The sequence below is a fragment of the Monodon monoceros genome, unplaced genomic scaffold (genome assembly GCF_005190385.1).
Source record: "Monodon monoceros isolate NGI ecotype Baffin Bay Population unplaced genomic scaffold, NGI_Narwhal_1 Super_Scaffold_11, whole genome shotgun sequence".
Taxonomy (NCBI): domain Eukaryota; kingdom Metazoa; phylum Chordata; class Mammalia; order Artiodactyla; family Monodontidae; genus Monodon; species Monodon monoceros.
Window position 1 is genome coordinate 70,748,427 of NW_021703767.1, and position 13,833 is coordinate 70,762,259.

Genomic DNA, 13,833 nt, shown 5'->3' on the forward strand with positions numbered 1-13,833 from the left:
GGTAGTATTCTTAAAATCAGGGCTGACTCACGCATAGATCTAAAAGCAGGTAAGTCGCTCTTCATGCAGCTGACTTGAATTTGCCTTTCTTCCCATTATTCCTGTTTAGACATATACTCCTATCGTAGTTATGAAGAGTCTACATGTTTACAATATTAATATGCTTCTCTTCATTAAAAACATCATATAATGCTGATATTGTCCCATCTTCCATTTGATCAACCAAGACATATAGATAACCTGTTACTCAAATTAAGTAAATATGTAGCCATATCTCGCACCTGACATTCAAATAAATTTCATATGAATCAAAAATTTATAAAACCACAAAAATGTAGAAGAAATGAAAAATCTATTTTTTTATAATCCATAGTGGGGAAGACCTTATTAAGATATACACAAAACTCAGAGGCTATTACTTTATAAAGGAGAAAATCTAACCACTTACATGTTAACTGAATTTAACAAATTGAGTATTTCTGTATATCAAAAACCACCAGAAGGGCTTCGCTGGAGGTGCGGTGGTTAAGAATCCACCTGCCAATGCAGGGGACACGGGTTCGAGCCCTGGTCCACATGCCATGGAACAACTAAGCCCATGTGCCACAACTACTGTGCCTGCTCTCTAGAGACCATGAGCCACAACTACTGAGCCCGCGCTCTAGAGCCCATGAGCCACAACTACTGAGCCTGCGCTCTAGAGCCCATGAGCCACAACTACTGAGCCCACGTGCTGCAACTACTGAAGCCCGCACACCTAGAGCCCGTGCTCCTCAACAAGAGAAGCCACCACAGTGAGAAGCCCACGCACCACAACGAAGAGTAGCCCCGGCTCACCGCAACTAGAGAAAGGCCACACATAGCAATGAAGATCCAATGCAGCCAAAAAATTAAAAACAAAAAAAAGCCCCATACAGTTATTTACTGATAACAATATATATTGGAGAGCTGTTTTTAAGTAAGAAAAAAGCAAAGTAAAACAAGGGAACATAGCAATGTATAAAACATGCTCCCTTTCCATGTTTAAAAAAATGGGGGTGGGGGGGACTTCTCTGGTGGTCCAGTGGTTAAGAATCCGTCTTGCAATGAAGGGGACACCTGCTCAATCCCTGGTCAGGGAACTAAGATCCCACATACCAAGGGGCAACTGAGCCCGTCCGCTGCAACTACTGAGGCCACGCGCCACAACTACAGAGCCCACACGCTCTGGAGCCTGTGCGCCACAACTAGAGAGAAGCCCACGTGCCACAACTAGAGAGAGAAGCCCGCACGCCGCAATGAAAGATCCCGTGTGCCACAACTAAGACCCGATGCAGCCGAAAAATAAATATTTTTTTAGAAAGGGGGGAGGGAGAAATGAATTTGTTTGTGTGTTAATATATACATTTATGGTGCTACATGTTACTAGAAGGATACACAAGTAACTCAGAAACTGCTATTAGTTGCCTCAGAGGAGGAGACCGGGGTGGTTGGCAGGCAGGAGGGAAGAGACTTTTCACTATATAAGCTTTTGTTCCTGTTGAATTTTGTGCTATATGAATGTCTTACCTATTCAAATATGTTAAATGAATTATTTTGATTAATTCAATCAAAAGGACTTAGAACATTAGCAAGGACATTTTTCTTACAAGAAGATTTGGATAATTAACTTCTAAAATGTCACAACTAAAATAATTAACACACACAAAAATTCACAAAAGAAAAAGCTCAAAAATAACCAAGATATGCAAGTTATCTACACAAGTAAATATTCTAATTTACACTAATATTACCTCAAGACTGAAAAATCCATCTTGCAAAAGCCTTCAGAAATTATAAAGTGACACAAAGAAAGAAAAGAAAAAGAAAATCGCTAACTCTATATGACAGTGATTTCCAAAGGAATCTTCTTGGGCATTCTGCCAAGAAAGTAAAAGACACCGCTCACTGCTTCAGAGCAGTTTATCTTTTATCTGCTCAATATACTGGACTCCCTTATTATTTTTTATTTAAACAAAGGCTTTACAGTGAAAAGTCTGAAGACGACTACTACAGGACATCATTTAAAAAATAATCTTTTGCTTTCCAGAATCATATATTTTCAAGAATTATAGTTCTTAGGCAAAAAGCTAATTAGAGCTAGTTGTTGTTTATTATAAAAGTTTGCATAATGCTTACCTGAAAACTCGCCCATAATTCCCATGTACTTTATATACACCATACAGTCGGTCTGCTACTCTCTGGAATAAATATTCGAAAGAAATTGCTATGAAGTCAAAGTTACATAAAGATTACTTAAAAAAAAGATTTTATCCTCATTTAAAATACATATATATATATATATATATATATATATATGCTTACCACAATAACCTTGAAAAATATGGAAAAGAAGCTTAAATCTCCCAAAGTTTCATCATGGGAGATAATTATATATTTTTAATTAACGTTTTAAAATTTCCTATACCAAGAGTGCTAATATTTTTAACCAGCAGGTTACTATTATTTTATAAATTTATTTATTATTTATGGCTGTGTTGGGTCTTTGTTGCTGCACGTGGGCTTTCTCTAGTTGTGGCGAGCAGGGGCTACTCTTTGCTGTGGTGCACGGGTTTCTCATTGCGGTGGCTTCTCTTGTTGCAGAGCATGGGCTCTAGGCACGTGTGCTTCATTAGTTGCAGCACCCGGGTTCTAGGGCACGTAGGCTCAGTAGTTATGGCTCGCGGGCTCTAGAGCGCAGCCTCAGTAGTTGTGGTGCACAGGCTTAGTTGCTCATGCGGGATCTTCCCAGACCAGGGTTTGAACCTGTGTCCCCTGAATTGGCAGGAGCATTCTTAACCCCTGCACCACCAGGGAAGTTCCCAGGCAATATACCTCTGTGCTACTTTATCAAGTTAATGCCTTCTAACCAACTAACATTAGATATTTTAGTAACAGTAGAATTACAATTTAGGTCACTGAGATAAAATATGTACTGCCTAGAGACTTCCCTCGTGGTCCAGTGGTAAAGAATCTGCCTTCCAATGAAGGGGACGTGGGTTCTATCCCTGGTTGGGAAACTAAGATCCCATGTGCCGTGGGGCAACTAAGCCCACGCGCCACAACTACTGAGCCCAAGTGCCTCAACCAGAGAGCCCGCATGCCGCAAACTACAGAGCCCACGCACCACAACTAGAGAAAGAAAAAAAAAAAAACCCACGTGCCACAACAAAGAGCCCAAGTGCTGCAACTAAGACCCGACGCAGCCAAACATTAAAATAAATGAAATAAATATTTTTAAAAACTACAAAAACAAAATAATGTACTGCCTAGCCATTCACACAAATTTTACAAAAGACAAAACAAAACACCATATGCAGTAATCTCCTTTACTTTCCCCCAAAGTATTATGGACATGAACTAGAAGATCAAAAGTCAATCCCACATAAAACCCTAAAAAAGAATTCCTAGTATATAATTTCCAAATGTAAACCCTGAATTTACATTCAACCCCTCTAGTTCCTTACTCAAACATGAGTAATTTGAGGAATTAGGCATTAACCATACAATAATTCTTAAACCTTTCAATACTTCAGCTTAAACTGAATGAACCACATTGTAAAAACCTGGAGCAGGCGTAGGAGGATCATAAAATGTTTTCCATCTCTCCTTGACCTGCTAGACTAGAGGGCAGCACACTACAGGTCCGCAGCTTGTTTTTGTAGTCTTATTGGAACACAGTCATACTCACTCATATTAGCACTGTCTATGGCTGCTTTCATAGCAGGGTTGAATAGCTTCAACAGGGACCATATGACCCAAACAGCTGAAAATATTTACTATCTGGCCTTCAGAAAAAGTTTGCCGACCCCTGTACTAGACTCCGATTTCAGGACAAAGTTCATAGTCTTAACTATGCTTGAAACTTTCCAGGGCTGTCCACAGACCTCTAAACTAATTTCTCTGGGATGTTATTTCCCAATTATTTTTTGAGAGCCCTACAGAGTGTCAAAGGTTGGTTGGTTGTTTAAAGTGGTTCCATTGTCAAGTAAGTTTGGGAAATACCGAGATTAAAATGTTTAATAGGTTTTTTTTCTGCAGGACTTTTTTGAACTTTAACACTATATACGAATCAGGACTATTGAGAGAGAGTTGGTTTGCAGTAGGGAACATGTTACAGGAATGGCGTTCCAAAGAATATAAAACGGAAAATGTCACTCTAGAGTACTAACTTTTGCAGATCCTCGTACTTTTTTTTTTTTTTTTTTTGCGGTATGCGGGCCTCTCACTGTTGTGGCCTCTCCCATTGCAGAGCACAGGCTCCAGACGCGCAGGCTCAGCGGCCATGGCTCACGGGCCCAGCCACTCCGTGGCATGTGGGATCTTCCCGGACCGGGGCACGAACCCACATCCCCTGCATCGGCAGGCGGACTCTCAACCATTGCGCCACCAGGGAAGCCCCGTACCTTTTTTTTTTGGCCGCGCTGCATGGCATGCAGGATCTTAGTTCCCCAAACAGGGATCGAACCCTGCCCCCTGCAGTGGAAATGCGTAGTCTTAACCACTGGACCGCCAGGGAAATCCCTAGATCCTCATACTTTTAAAGATCAAACGTCCTCCTGACAGCTGAGCATTTTATCATCTACCTACGATATTAAGTATAGAAGAGAGGGAAAGAACTTGTTAAATAACCACATAAGAATAAAAACTAGAACAACTTAAATACAAAATGCATACACAAAATAATTGTTCAAAGAAAGTTTCTGAATCCCCGGTATTTAAGTGGTTTTTTTTTTCTTTAAATTTTATCACTCCTGGCAGCTGATACAAAAGGAACTTTTACCATGATAATTAGAGCTCTGGAGAATACTTTGGTCCATAGAACATGACAAAAAGAGGCAAGAGTTCTCATACTCCAGAAAGGTGAGCAACCACACAAGGAACTACTCTATTGGTGAATGAGGCAACAAAGAGCCACTCAGCAGTTGTTACTGGACCAGCAATGTTTCTGGCATGAACTACTCATGGAAACAAATTGTTCTAGCCAACCGAAACATGAGATGATTAGTATCTAGATCATCAGGCAGTGAGAGAAAAGATGAAGTGTGGAAAAATTACAAACTATAGACCAAAAAATATCATTTCTAGAGAAAAGTAAAGACAAAAATGGCAGGTAAATAAATCATGAATTACTAAAACCTGAAACCAGATTAATTCAGTGGTCATTGGTAAGCAAGAATCATGGTGCCAGGTAAAGGGGGCTATACACAATGATTTAGTCTACACTGCCACTCAATTTCAATTCTGTTGACAAGCCTTTCTTTTTGAAAAGTGATCATCTGACAACTGACAGGGGAGGACTGACACCTAGCAAATAATATGACAACAGAAGAAATTTGACAGACTCATCTTATCATCCTCCCCAGTTCTGAATCATTTGCAACTATGGTAAGAATGTATTCTCTATCCTCACTGAAGCAGTAGGGGATTAAATGTTAAATGTTAAAAAGGACACAAAGTCTTATGACAGTCTATTAGATAATCTTATTTGAAAAATCTGGACACATAGCTTTTCTTTTGAATTATCTCCTAAGGAGGCAATGATTATGAGATTTAGGACTCCTGATACTACTGCCAAAATCTTTCCCAAAGGAACTGTATGTAATACTTTACACAATGCCACTGTCACCAAATATTTCACAAACACTAGGTATTACCATCTTTATATATGACTACAAATTAAATGTTAAATAGTGCCTCAATAATTTCAATTTACATTTTTAGAGTATTAGCAAAGTTAAATATTCCTCCCTCCCTTTTAAATTAGATTTCCCCTAGAGAGGCAGCAAATATGGTTGTAGGAAGTAAGGGATTTGGAGTAAGACAAATGTGAATTCAAATTCCAGCCCCTGGGACTTCCCTGGTGGTCCAGTGGTTAAGAATATGCCTTCCAATGCAGGGGACGTAGGTTCAATCCCAGGTCAGGGAACTAAGATCCCACATGCCAAGGGACCACACATAGAAAGAAGCCCATGAGCCACAACAAAGAGCCGGCATGCCACAACAAAAGATTCCACGTGCCGCAACGAAGATCCAGTGCTGCAACTAAGACCCAGTGCAGCCAAAATAAATAAATAAATATTAAAAAAAAAAATCCAGCTCCTTCTTACTTTAGGGTTTGACTTTTGAGAATTTATTAAACTACTCTTAGCCTTAGTATTATATCATTCTCTTGGAAATGTGGAAATGAACCTCATCATATGACTGAGGATTAAAGAAGATGACATTTGTAAGGTACCTGGCAATAAGCAAGGTGGCTCAATGAAAATCAATTCTCTTCTCCCTCAATCTACCTGAATTCACGTCCTCTGTCAATATACCATTTGTAGGTGGTTAAGAGCATGGGTTCTGGAGTCAGACAAAGGTTTAAATTCTGGCTTCATCATATCTATTTATAGTATAATATGAGGCAAGTTACTTAATTCATTTGCCTCTGCTTCCTAATATATAAAATGGGGACAGTTACAGCACCTACCTTCAAAGGGCTACTATCGGAATTAGTTAAGAATAACACAATAAGTTTGGCTGATATACAACAGTAAATAAATATTAGATTAGCATTATTTTCCTTTTGTCTTAGTTTACAAAACATAGATTATCTCATCTGAGTCTCAAAACTCTATGAATAACACACTCATTCATATAACAAATATTTATGTAGTACCTACTATGTGCCAGGCAGATATTCCCATTTTCCAGCAAAGAAAACAAACTCTGAAAGGTTAGTGGATTTGCCTGAAGGACCTGGTAAATGCCAGAGACAAGTTCTAAATCCAGCTCCTCTCAGTCTATGGCCACCTGCCCTCTCTGGTTGTTCTGTTTTGACGTCTTAAATATTAACTCTTTAACCTGTTAGTCATTTATTTTTTGCCTTTTCTACTTTCAAAAGAATTCTCCTTGTCAGAAAAGATAGCCAAATAATTCTGTTTTCTCTTCGTCTGTTAACAATTCATCATCTGTATCAAACAGTGTCTAAGCCTTCTTCTCCTGACGCTCTGAATGCTACAAAAAAGCCCTCACTGTGGTGATTTCTGTGTTGTTCGCAGGCTTCTGTCAGTGTTGGGCTATAACCTTCCATTTTTAACTGTTACGTCACTGTCTATGACTAAACAGCCTTTCTCCTAATTTTAGAACAATCAAGATTTTAGCTATTCTGTATTTTCCATTGGCATTTATCTCATTTATACAGTCAGAATTTCAATTTCACTCACAGAACAAGTGCTGCCTTTCCTTTGAAGAGCTCAAGCTGTCTTTTATGTCAATTAAGTTTCTGAAGCCTGTTTTCATAAAGTTTAGGGTAAATATATCAATACCCAGAATTCTCTTACTTGTGTATTGTAAGCTCTCTGATGACAAGGTCATTTTTCTTTAAAGGTCATATTTCTTGTCAAATATACATTACTAACCAGTTCTCCCTGGCTGGTTATAATTAAATTCAAGAAGTAATTTATGTTACTGCTTTTTAAGATTTTTTAAACATAAAACTGTAAGCACATACATCCATTTATTCATCCATTCAGTGAATATGCAGTGGGTGCCTACTCTGAGTCAGGCATTATTCTAGGGATTTAACAGTGAGAAAACAAACTCCTCCTCTTGGGAGCTCACATACACTAGTAGAGGAGATAATTAACAAATGAGTACCGAATACAATGTCAGTGTTGCTATAAAGACAACAGTGATGACAGAAAATGACAGGCCGCTGAGCCTACGAGTCCGGAGCCTGTGCTCCGCAACAGGAGAGGCCACAACAGTGAGAGGCCCGTGTGCCACAAAAAAGAAAAAAACAAAAAACAAAAACCTTGAAAGAATAAGATATTATATGTAGATCTAAAATCCCACACTTAATTATATTCCAACAGTGAAATGGTAGGCCCTTCGATAAGATGTCAAAACAACCATATACAGGCTACAGAGAAAACTATAGGCTAAAATTCTTCAAGTTATTTACGCCAGCAAACATATCACATTTTTTTTAAAAATGCAATTTAGGTGATGAACACACCAAATTTGAATATAAAAATCAGTTATTCATCATAAATATCTTCCATTACTTAGAAACATAACCATTAAATGAGAAGCACTTCCTTTTTTTTTTTTTTTTTGTGGTACGCGGGCCTCTCACCACTGTGGCATCTCCCGCCGCGGAGCACAGGCTCCGGACGTGCAGGCCCAGCGGCCATGGCTCACGGGTCCAGCCGCTCTGTGGCATGTGGGATCTTCCCAGACTGGGGCACAAACCCGTGTCCCCTGCATCGGTAGGCGGACTCTCAACCACTGCGCCACCAGGGAAGCCCAAGCACTTCCTTTTTAATGTCTGTCAAAAAGTTCTTGGGGACCACTTACAGCTCTGACTCGAAGAAGATGTGAGATGACAGACTGTAGTTCATCACTGTAGTGTTTTAGTTCTGTAAATCTCCTGAAACAGGAAACAAAACATCATTTTTCTCATGAAAAGCCAAAAACAGAAAGACAAAATAGCAGTTCCTGAGAATAATAAAACTGATTCTATTTAACTATTTGCTAGCCTTAAACATTTACACACCGATGCAAACTCAGAAAGTTCTAAAACAAAATAACCATATTTTCTCTAGATATTTTTAAAGCCAAGAAAAGACTTCATAATTTACACTGTGGAACTGAGATAGAGATAATATTTGTTAGTTTGAAAACAAAAAAACAGGAAAAAATTTATGGTGCTAAGAAAATCTTATGGTGCAACCATAAACTCATTGTCTCTAACAATCTTCATGCTGCTCAGTAATCTTTGTTTCTATAATCTGATGTCTGCCGTTCTCCATAAGACCTGAAACTTCTATTACCACCGTTCTTCCAGCAATGTAACACCTGACCTCACCCTCCTCAAAAATTTGTTTCCCTGACATCAGTGTTAATTTCTCATGATTTTCCTTTTACTCTCTGGTCATTCCTAAAGTCTCCTTTGCAAAGGACTCCTGGAGTGTTTGCTAAGAGCACTACTAAGGGCCTCTCAGTAAAAGAGGGCATGAGTAACCACCACAACTGTACACAGGAATAAATTCAGGAATCTGAATTTATAAGAAACGCATTCACAGGATTCAGATGCTGGCAATCCTCAGATTACACTTTGGAAAACGCCCTTCAAGCACTGGCTTCTTTAGGATTCAGCCCTAGGTCCTCAACCATTTTACAACCAATCTTTCAGTCTACACACTCTGTGTGACTTATTCACAATGCTTCACAATTATGATCTACATGCTGCTGAACTCCAAATATATAACTCCAGCCCAAATCTCTCCTAAAAGCCATATCTATGAAGCCAACTAACTAGCAGGCATTTGTACCTGTTTACATATCCAAAGCTCAACTTATCTTCCCCTATCCCATCAAATCTCTCTCCTCTATTCCCTAGCAGTTTAAACAATGAAACCTAGGTGCCGCCTGTATTTCCTTCTCCTCTCTTTCATCCCATACTTCTACCACTCACTCAGTCTACCTCCTAAATATTAGCCAAGTATTGCCACAAAAAGTAGAGACTCAAGGTCCTCCTCCTCACTGCTTTTAACAGTCTAGTTTGAATAAAAATAAACATGCCTGAAGAGGTATCATTTGAAACCTCTGAAACAATCTTTCTGGTTTTCTACATTTTAAGAAAGAATGGAATTAAAGCATTTTAGTGATATAAACTATTTCAGTAATGGTATGAATAATAATTAATCTATTGGGCCAGACAGACCTAGAACAGGGATTCTGTATATTAAAAATCTGTTACAACAATGACTGATATAGATCATTCTCTTATCTAAAACTTAAGGCAAACAAATTCTATTACTAACTATACATTAATTATATACTTGAACAAGAACTTAGGAGCAAAAAACTGCCTTGTTTATGTTATTGGTCATATCACATTTAAAATTCTATATATAATGTAGAATATTAAACAAAATTTAGCAATCTAGAAAAGCTGGTAGGTCAGAAAAGGGAAGACAAACATTCAGTTGACAAAATATTTTTCATTAAATTAAAAAACATTCAACTGACAAAACAATAATATTAAATATTAATTTAAAAACTGTCTCATCTACATGCTCCTCTAATGAATGTACATTCACCAATGTCATAAACTTTGCTGCTTAGGTTTTCCAAAGCTTTTTTTGGAGGGTGACATAATTTAGTTCTTAACCTAGAGAACATCTCATATACCATGGATGTCATTATAGCCCTTATAAAAACCACAGCGGAACCTTAAATGCATATTACAAAGCAAAAGCCTTTCTGAGAATGCCCCGTATTGTATGATACAACATTCTGGAAAAGGCAAAACTATGGGAACAGTAAAAAGATCAGTGGTTGCCAGGGCTATGGGGAGGGAAGGATAAATAGGCAGAGCAAAGAGGATTTTTAGGGCAGTGAAAATACTTTTTATGATACTGTAATGACACTTACATGTCATTATACATTAGTCAAAACCCATATAACATATAACACCAAGAGTAAACCCTAATGTAAACTATGGACTTCGAGAGGGTAACAATGAGTCAATGTAGGTTCATCAATCATAACAAATGTACCACCTTGGTAAGGGATAATGGGGGTGGCTCTGTATCTCTAGGGGCAGCTGTGTAAGTGTAGGGGCAGAGGGTACCTGGGAGCTCTGTACTTTCCACTTAATTTTGCTAGGAACCTAAAACTACTCTAAGAAATAAAGTCTATTAAAAAAATAAAATAAAAACCTCAATGGTTACCATCACAATTTCTTAATTACCAAACTTTAAAATATTTATTTATATTTTATATTCAAAATGTATACCAAAAAGCAGAGGCACAATGTTAATGTGTTATGGTTTATAAAGTCCAGCACAATAGGCTATCAGACTATGCAAACCTGGCCTTTGTCTGCTAAGAATTTACACTATGTAGAAGTTAACGCTGAAGGCCTGACTAGAGAAATTCTAACAGACCTCATAAACTTGGTCACCAAATATGGAAAAGCCTCATCTACCTAAGCACATTTCTACCTGGAAAGTATAGCTGAAGCAAGCTTCAGGTAAAGGTCCATATAATGAAGAGCCTGAATTGTCCACCAAATTCAGAGAATGAACAAAACCAAATCTTAAATACTTAGATCCCACCCTAAGGAAAGTTATTTCTGAATACACCAGTTTTCTTTAATATAGAAATGCTCTCACAAACACCAAAGTGGCACTGATGAAGTCAGGTAACTGTCATATAAATAGATCTCCACGAAATTATTATACTAGTATGCAACTATCAAGTTTTTTTGCTATTCAAAGTAGATAGTTTATTATTAAAATAAATAATATATTATCTTGAGTTTTGTACATATCTGACAAGCAAAGTCTAATAAGAAAAACTATTTTATATGAAATTTAAATTATTTTTCTCATTTTTCTGATACCTTAAGCAACACTCAATAAATCCTTCTAGGAAAAAGCAGTGGTTTAATTTTCTAAAACTTCAGTTACTTACAACCTTAATCCCAATTAAATTACCAAATTTCAAAATCAGTTTTAGACTGTAAAAGGATTTCACTAACGTGAATTACTATTTAAAATATTTAGCAAATAAAGTGCATACATTCAGAAATGAAAAATTAAATAGATTGATAGGCACCATTCAAAACAACATTGTAACTGTTATTAAAACAAAACCTTACTTGTCTGGGTTTTTCACTCTGAATGTTGCATTAAGCGCTTTTAACCTGGAGTCTGCCTGGAAAAAATAATTTATTCACTTAATACAATTACATTTCAGGGTTTAAATCCAAACAGTTTTATTTTCCCTTTAGAATTAAGATGCTCAAGTACAGTTTTCTTCGTATCATTTGTGTCAAACACATTAAACATACCCCAAAAAACAGTTTAGTATTTTTTAAAACACTACAAAAATATTTATAAATTAAACTGAACACATGGCAATCAGTAATACCAAAGTAAAACAACTGTAAACACCAATACACTAGCAACCATATAGCTCTGCATTATTATAACAAAATAGGTCATGTGAAAAAAGTTTACTTTTTCTCTAAATCAAGAAAAACAATGATCTATACATATAAACTAAATAAAACTACTGCTTTGAAGCCTGTGCATTACTGAGATTCGTTCTCAGGTGGAATGTAAACCAAATGTACATTGGTTTTTCTCATTTTCATAATCAGTATTTTAGAAAATAAATAAATATGGAAATGCCTGTACTAAATTAAAACTAGCTAGATGAGGACTTCCCTGGTAGTACAGGTTTGATCCCTGGTCAGGGAACTAAGATCCCACATGCTTGAGGTGCGGCCAAAAAAAACCAAGCTAGATGACATCAAATTAATTCCTTTCTAGCTGGCAGGAAATGTTACAACTTTTTAACTACCTTTACTTATTTCTAGATATTTCAACACAACTATTTAACTACCTTTACTTATTTCTACCCTAACTTATTTCAAAGGAGAGACAGAAGGATCAACATGAAATAATAATTTCATTGTATAAATTTATACTTAATATAGCCAAATCCTCTCCTCTTATCATATGTTCTCATTAAAATAAAAAAATTATAAATAAATAAATATATATATATATTTTTTCTGACCAAGGCACAAAAATGATATGGTTCATAAAAGGTAGCTCAATCAGTAATCAATTTCATGATGTGGTTTGGTTTTGAAAATCCCAATCAGCTTGAATATTTTATATTATTCCAACTTATAAGCCCTAATTACAAATACTCCCAAAATAATAAACAAACAAAAGCAAAACTACTAGGGCTCCCCAGATTACATGGCTGAAGAAATAAAAACAAATGCAACAAATACACCACTCCATAAACCCAGCCTCCTAAACCTTCAGACCAAAAGCAATTCAAAGAGCTATCAAGAATATCTAAAGCTTAATTTGTCATTGAATTCAGGGGATTCTCTTATTTCTAAAATGGGTATTTTATCAATTCTTGACCTTTCTTACATCTCAAGGGCAAAGGAGCTAATGCATGTGAAAGTCCTTACAATTAAAGCAACGATGAATTTAAGGCATATATTACTCCCTTACGTTCTTTAAGTGAATTCAAATCACTAAACATCAACGTGTTAATGACTTTATAGTCACATGCAAATGAGATTCTTTAAATAAGGATGAAATTACATAAAAACCATCAGTAAAAAAGAAAATTTTCATGTGTATCTTTTTCTGAATCTCATACTTAATACTACCAATTAATTTATTTTTTACTTTTAATATTACCATCTTACCACTATAGAAGGCATATAAAATGTAAACCATCACCATCCTAACCTTTGCTTACCAAGCATTCTGTCAGGTCAGTCCATCATAACACCGCACTCAACCTGCTCATCATTTCACAAGATTCCATAATAAGAGAAATTGCTTAAAATGTCATCAAATCAGAAACTTCTCCCCAAAGCTAGATCTCTAAACACCTACCTAGGCTGTTCCAAATCTGACGGTTACCATTCATCCATCTTATCAGGTTCCCCACTAAATATCTAAAGAAGCCCTTATATAATTGTTTCATACCACCCTACTTTATCTCCTTTAATACAGCACTATCTGAAATCCGCTGAGTTGTTTTCTTGTTTCCTAGCTGTCCACTAGAATATAAGAGCCACAAGAAAAGCACAATGTGAATGGGGCTCCTAGAGTTGCACAATGGCTGCCACGGCAATACTTTAATCTTCTTTGTTCATTCCTGTATCCCCAATGCCTCCCAATGCCTGGCACAAGAAAAACATGCGATAAGTATTGGCTGAATGAAAAAAATAACCCCGACTATTCTACAGCCCCAACTTAACTTCCTTTCCCATGT

The 13,833-nt window shown here is 36.9% G+C and overlaps 1 protein-coding gene across 2 annotated transcripts in view; it reads right to left on the reverse strand.

The window, feature by feature from the left end:
• Nucleotides 1–13,833, reverse strand: part of SNX4 (sorting nexin 4) — a 62,255-nt gene that overhangs the window by 23,872 nt on the left and 24,550 nt on the right. Inside the window, exons 6-8 of one of the 2 annotated variants that reach the window (XM_029214302.1) lie at nucleotides 11,678–11,733; nucleotides 8,365–8,437; nucleotides 2,158–2,219 (exon numbers count right to left, since the gene is read on the reverse strand). In XM_029214302.1, the coding sequence (XP_029070135.1) occupies nucleotides 2,158–2,219; nucleotides 8,365–8,437; nucleotides 11,678–11,733 (191 nt within the window). The remainder of the gene's footprint in view (nucleotides 1–2,157; nucleotides 2,220–8,364; nucleotides 8,438–11,677; nucleotides 11,734–13,833) is intronic. The other variant, XM_029214304.1, reaches the window with a different exon arrangement.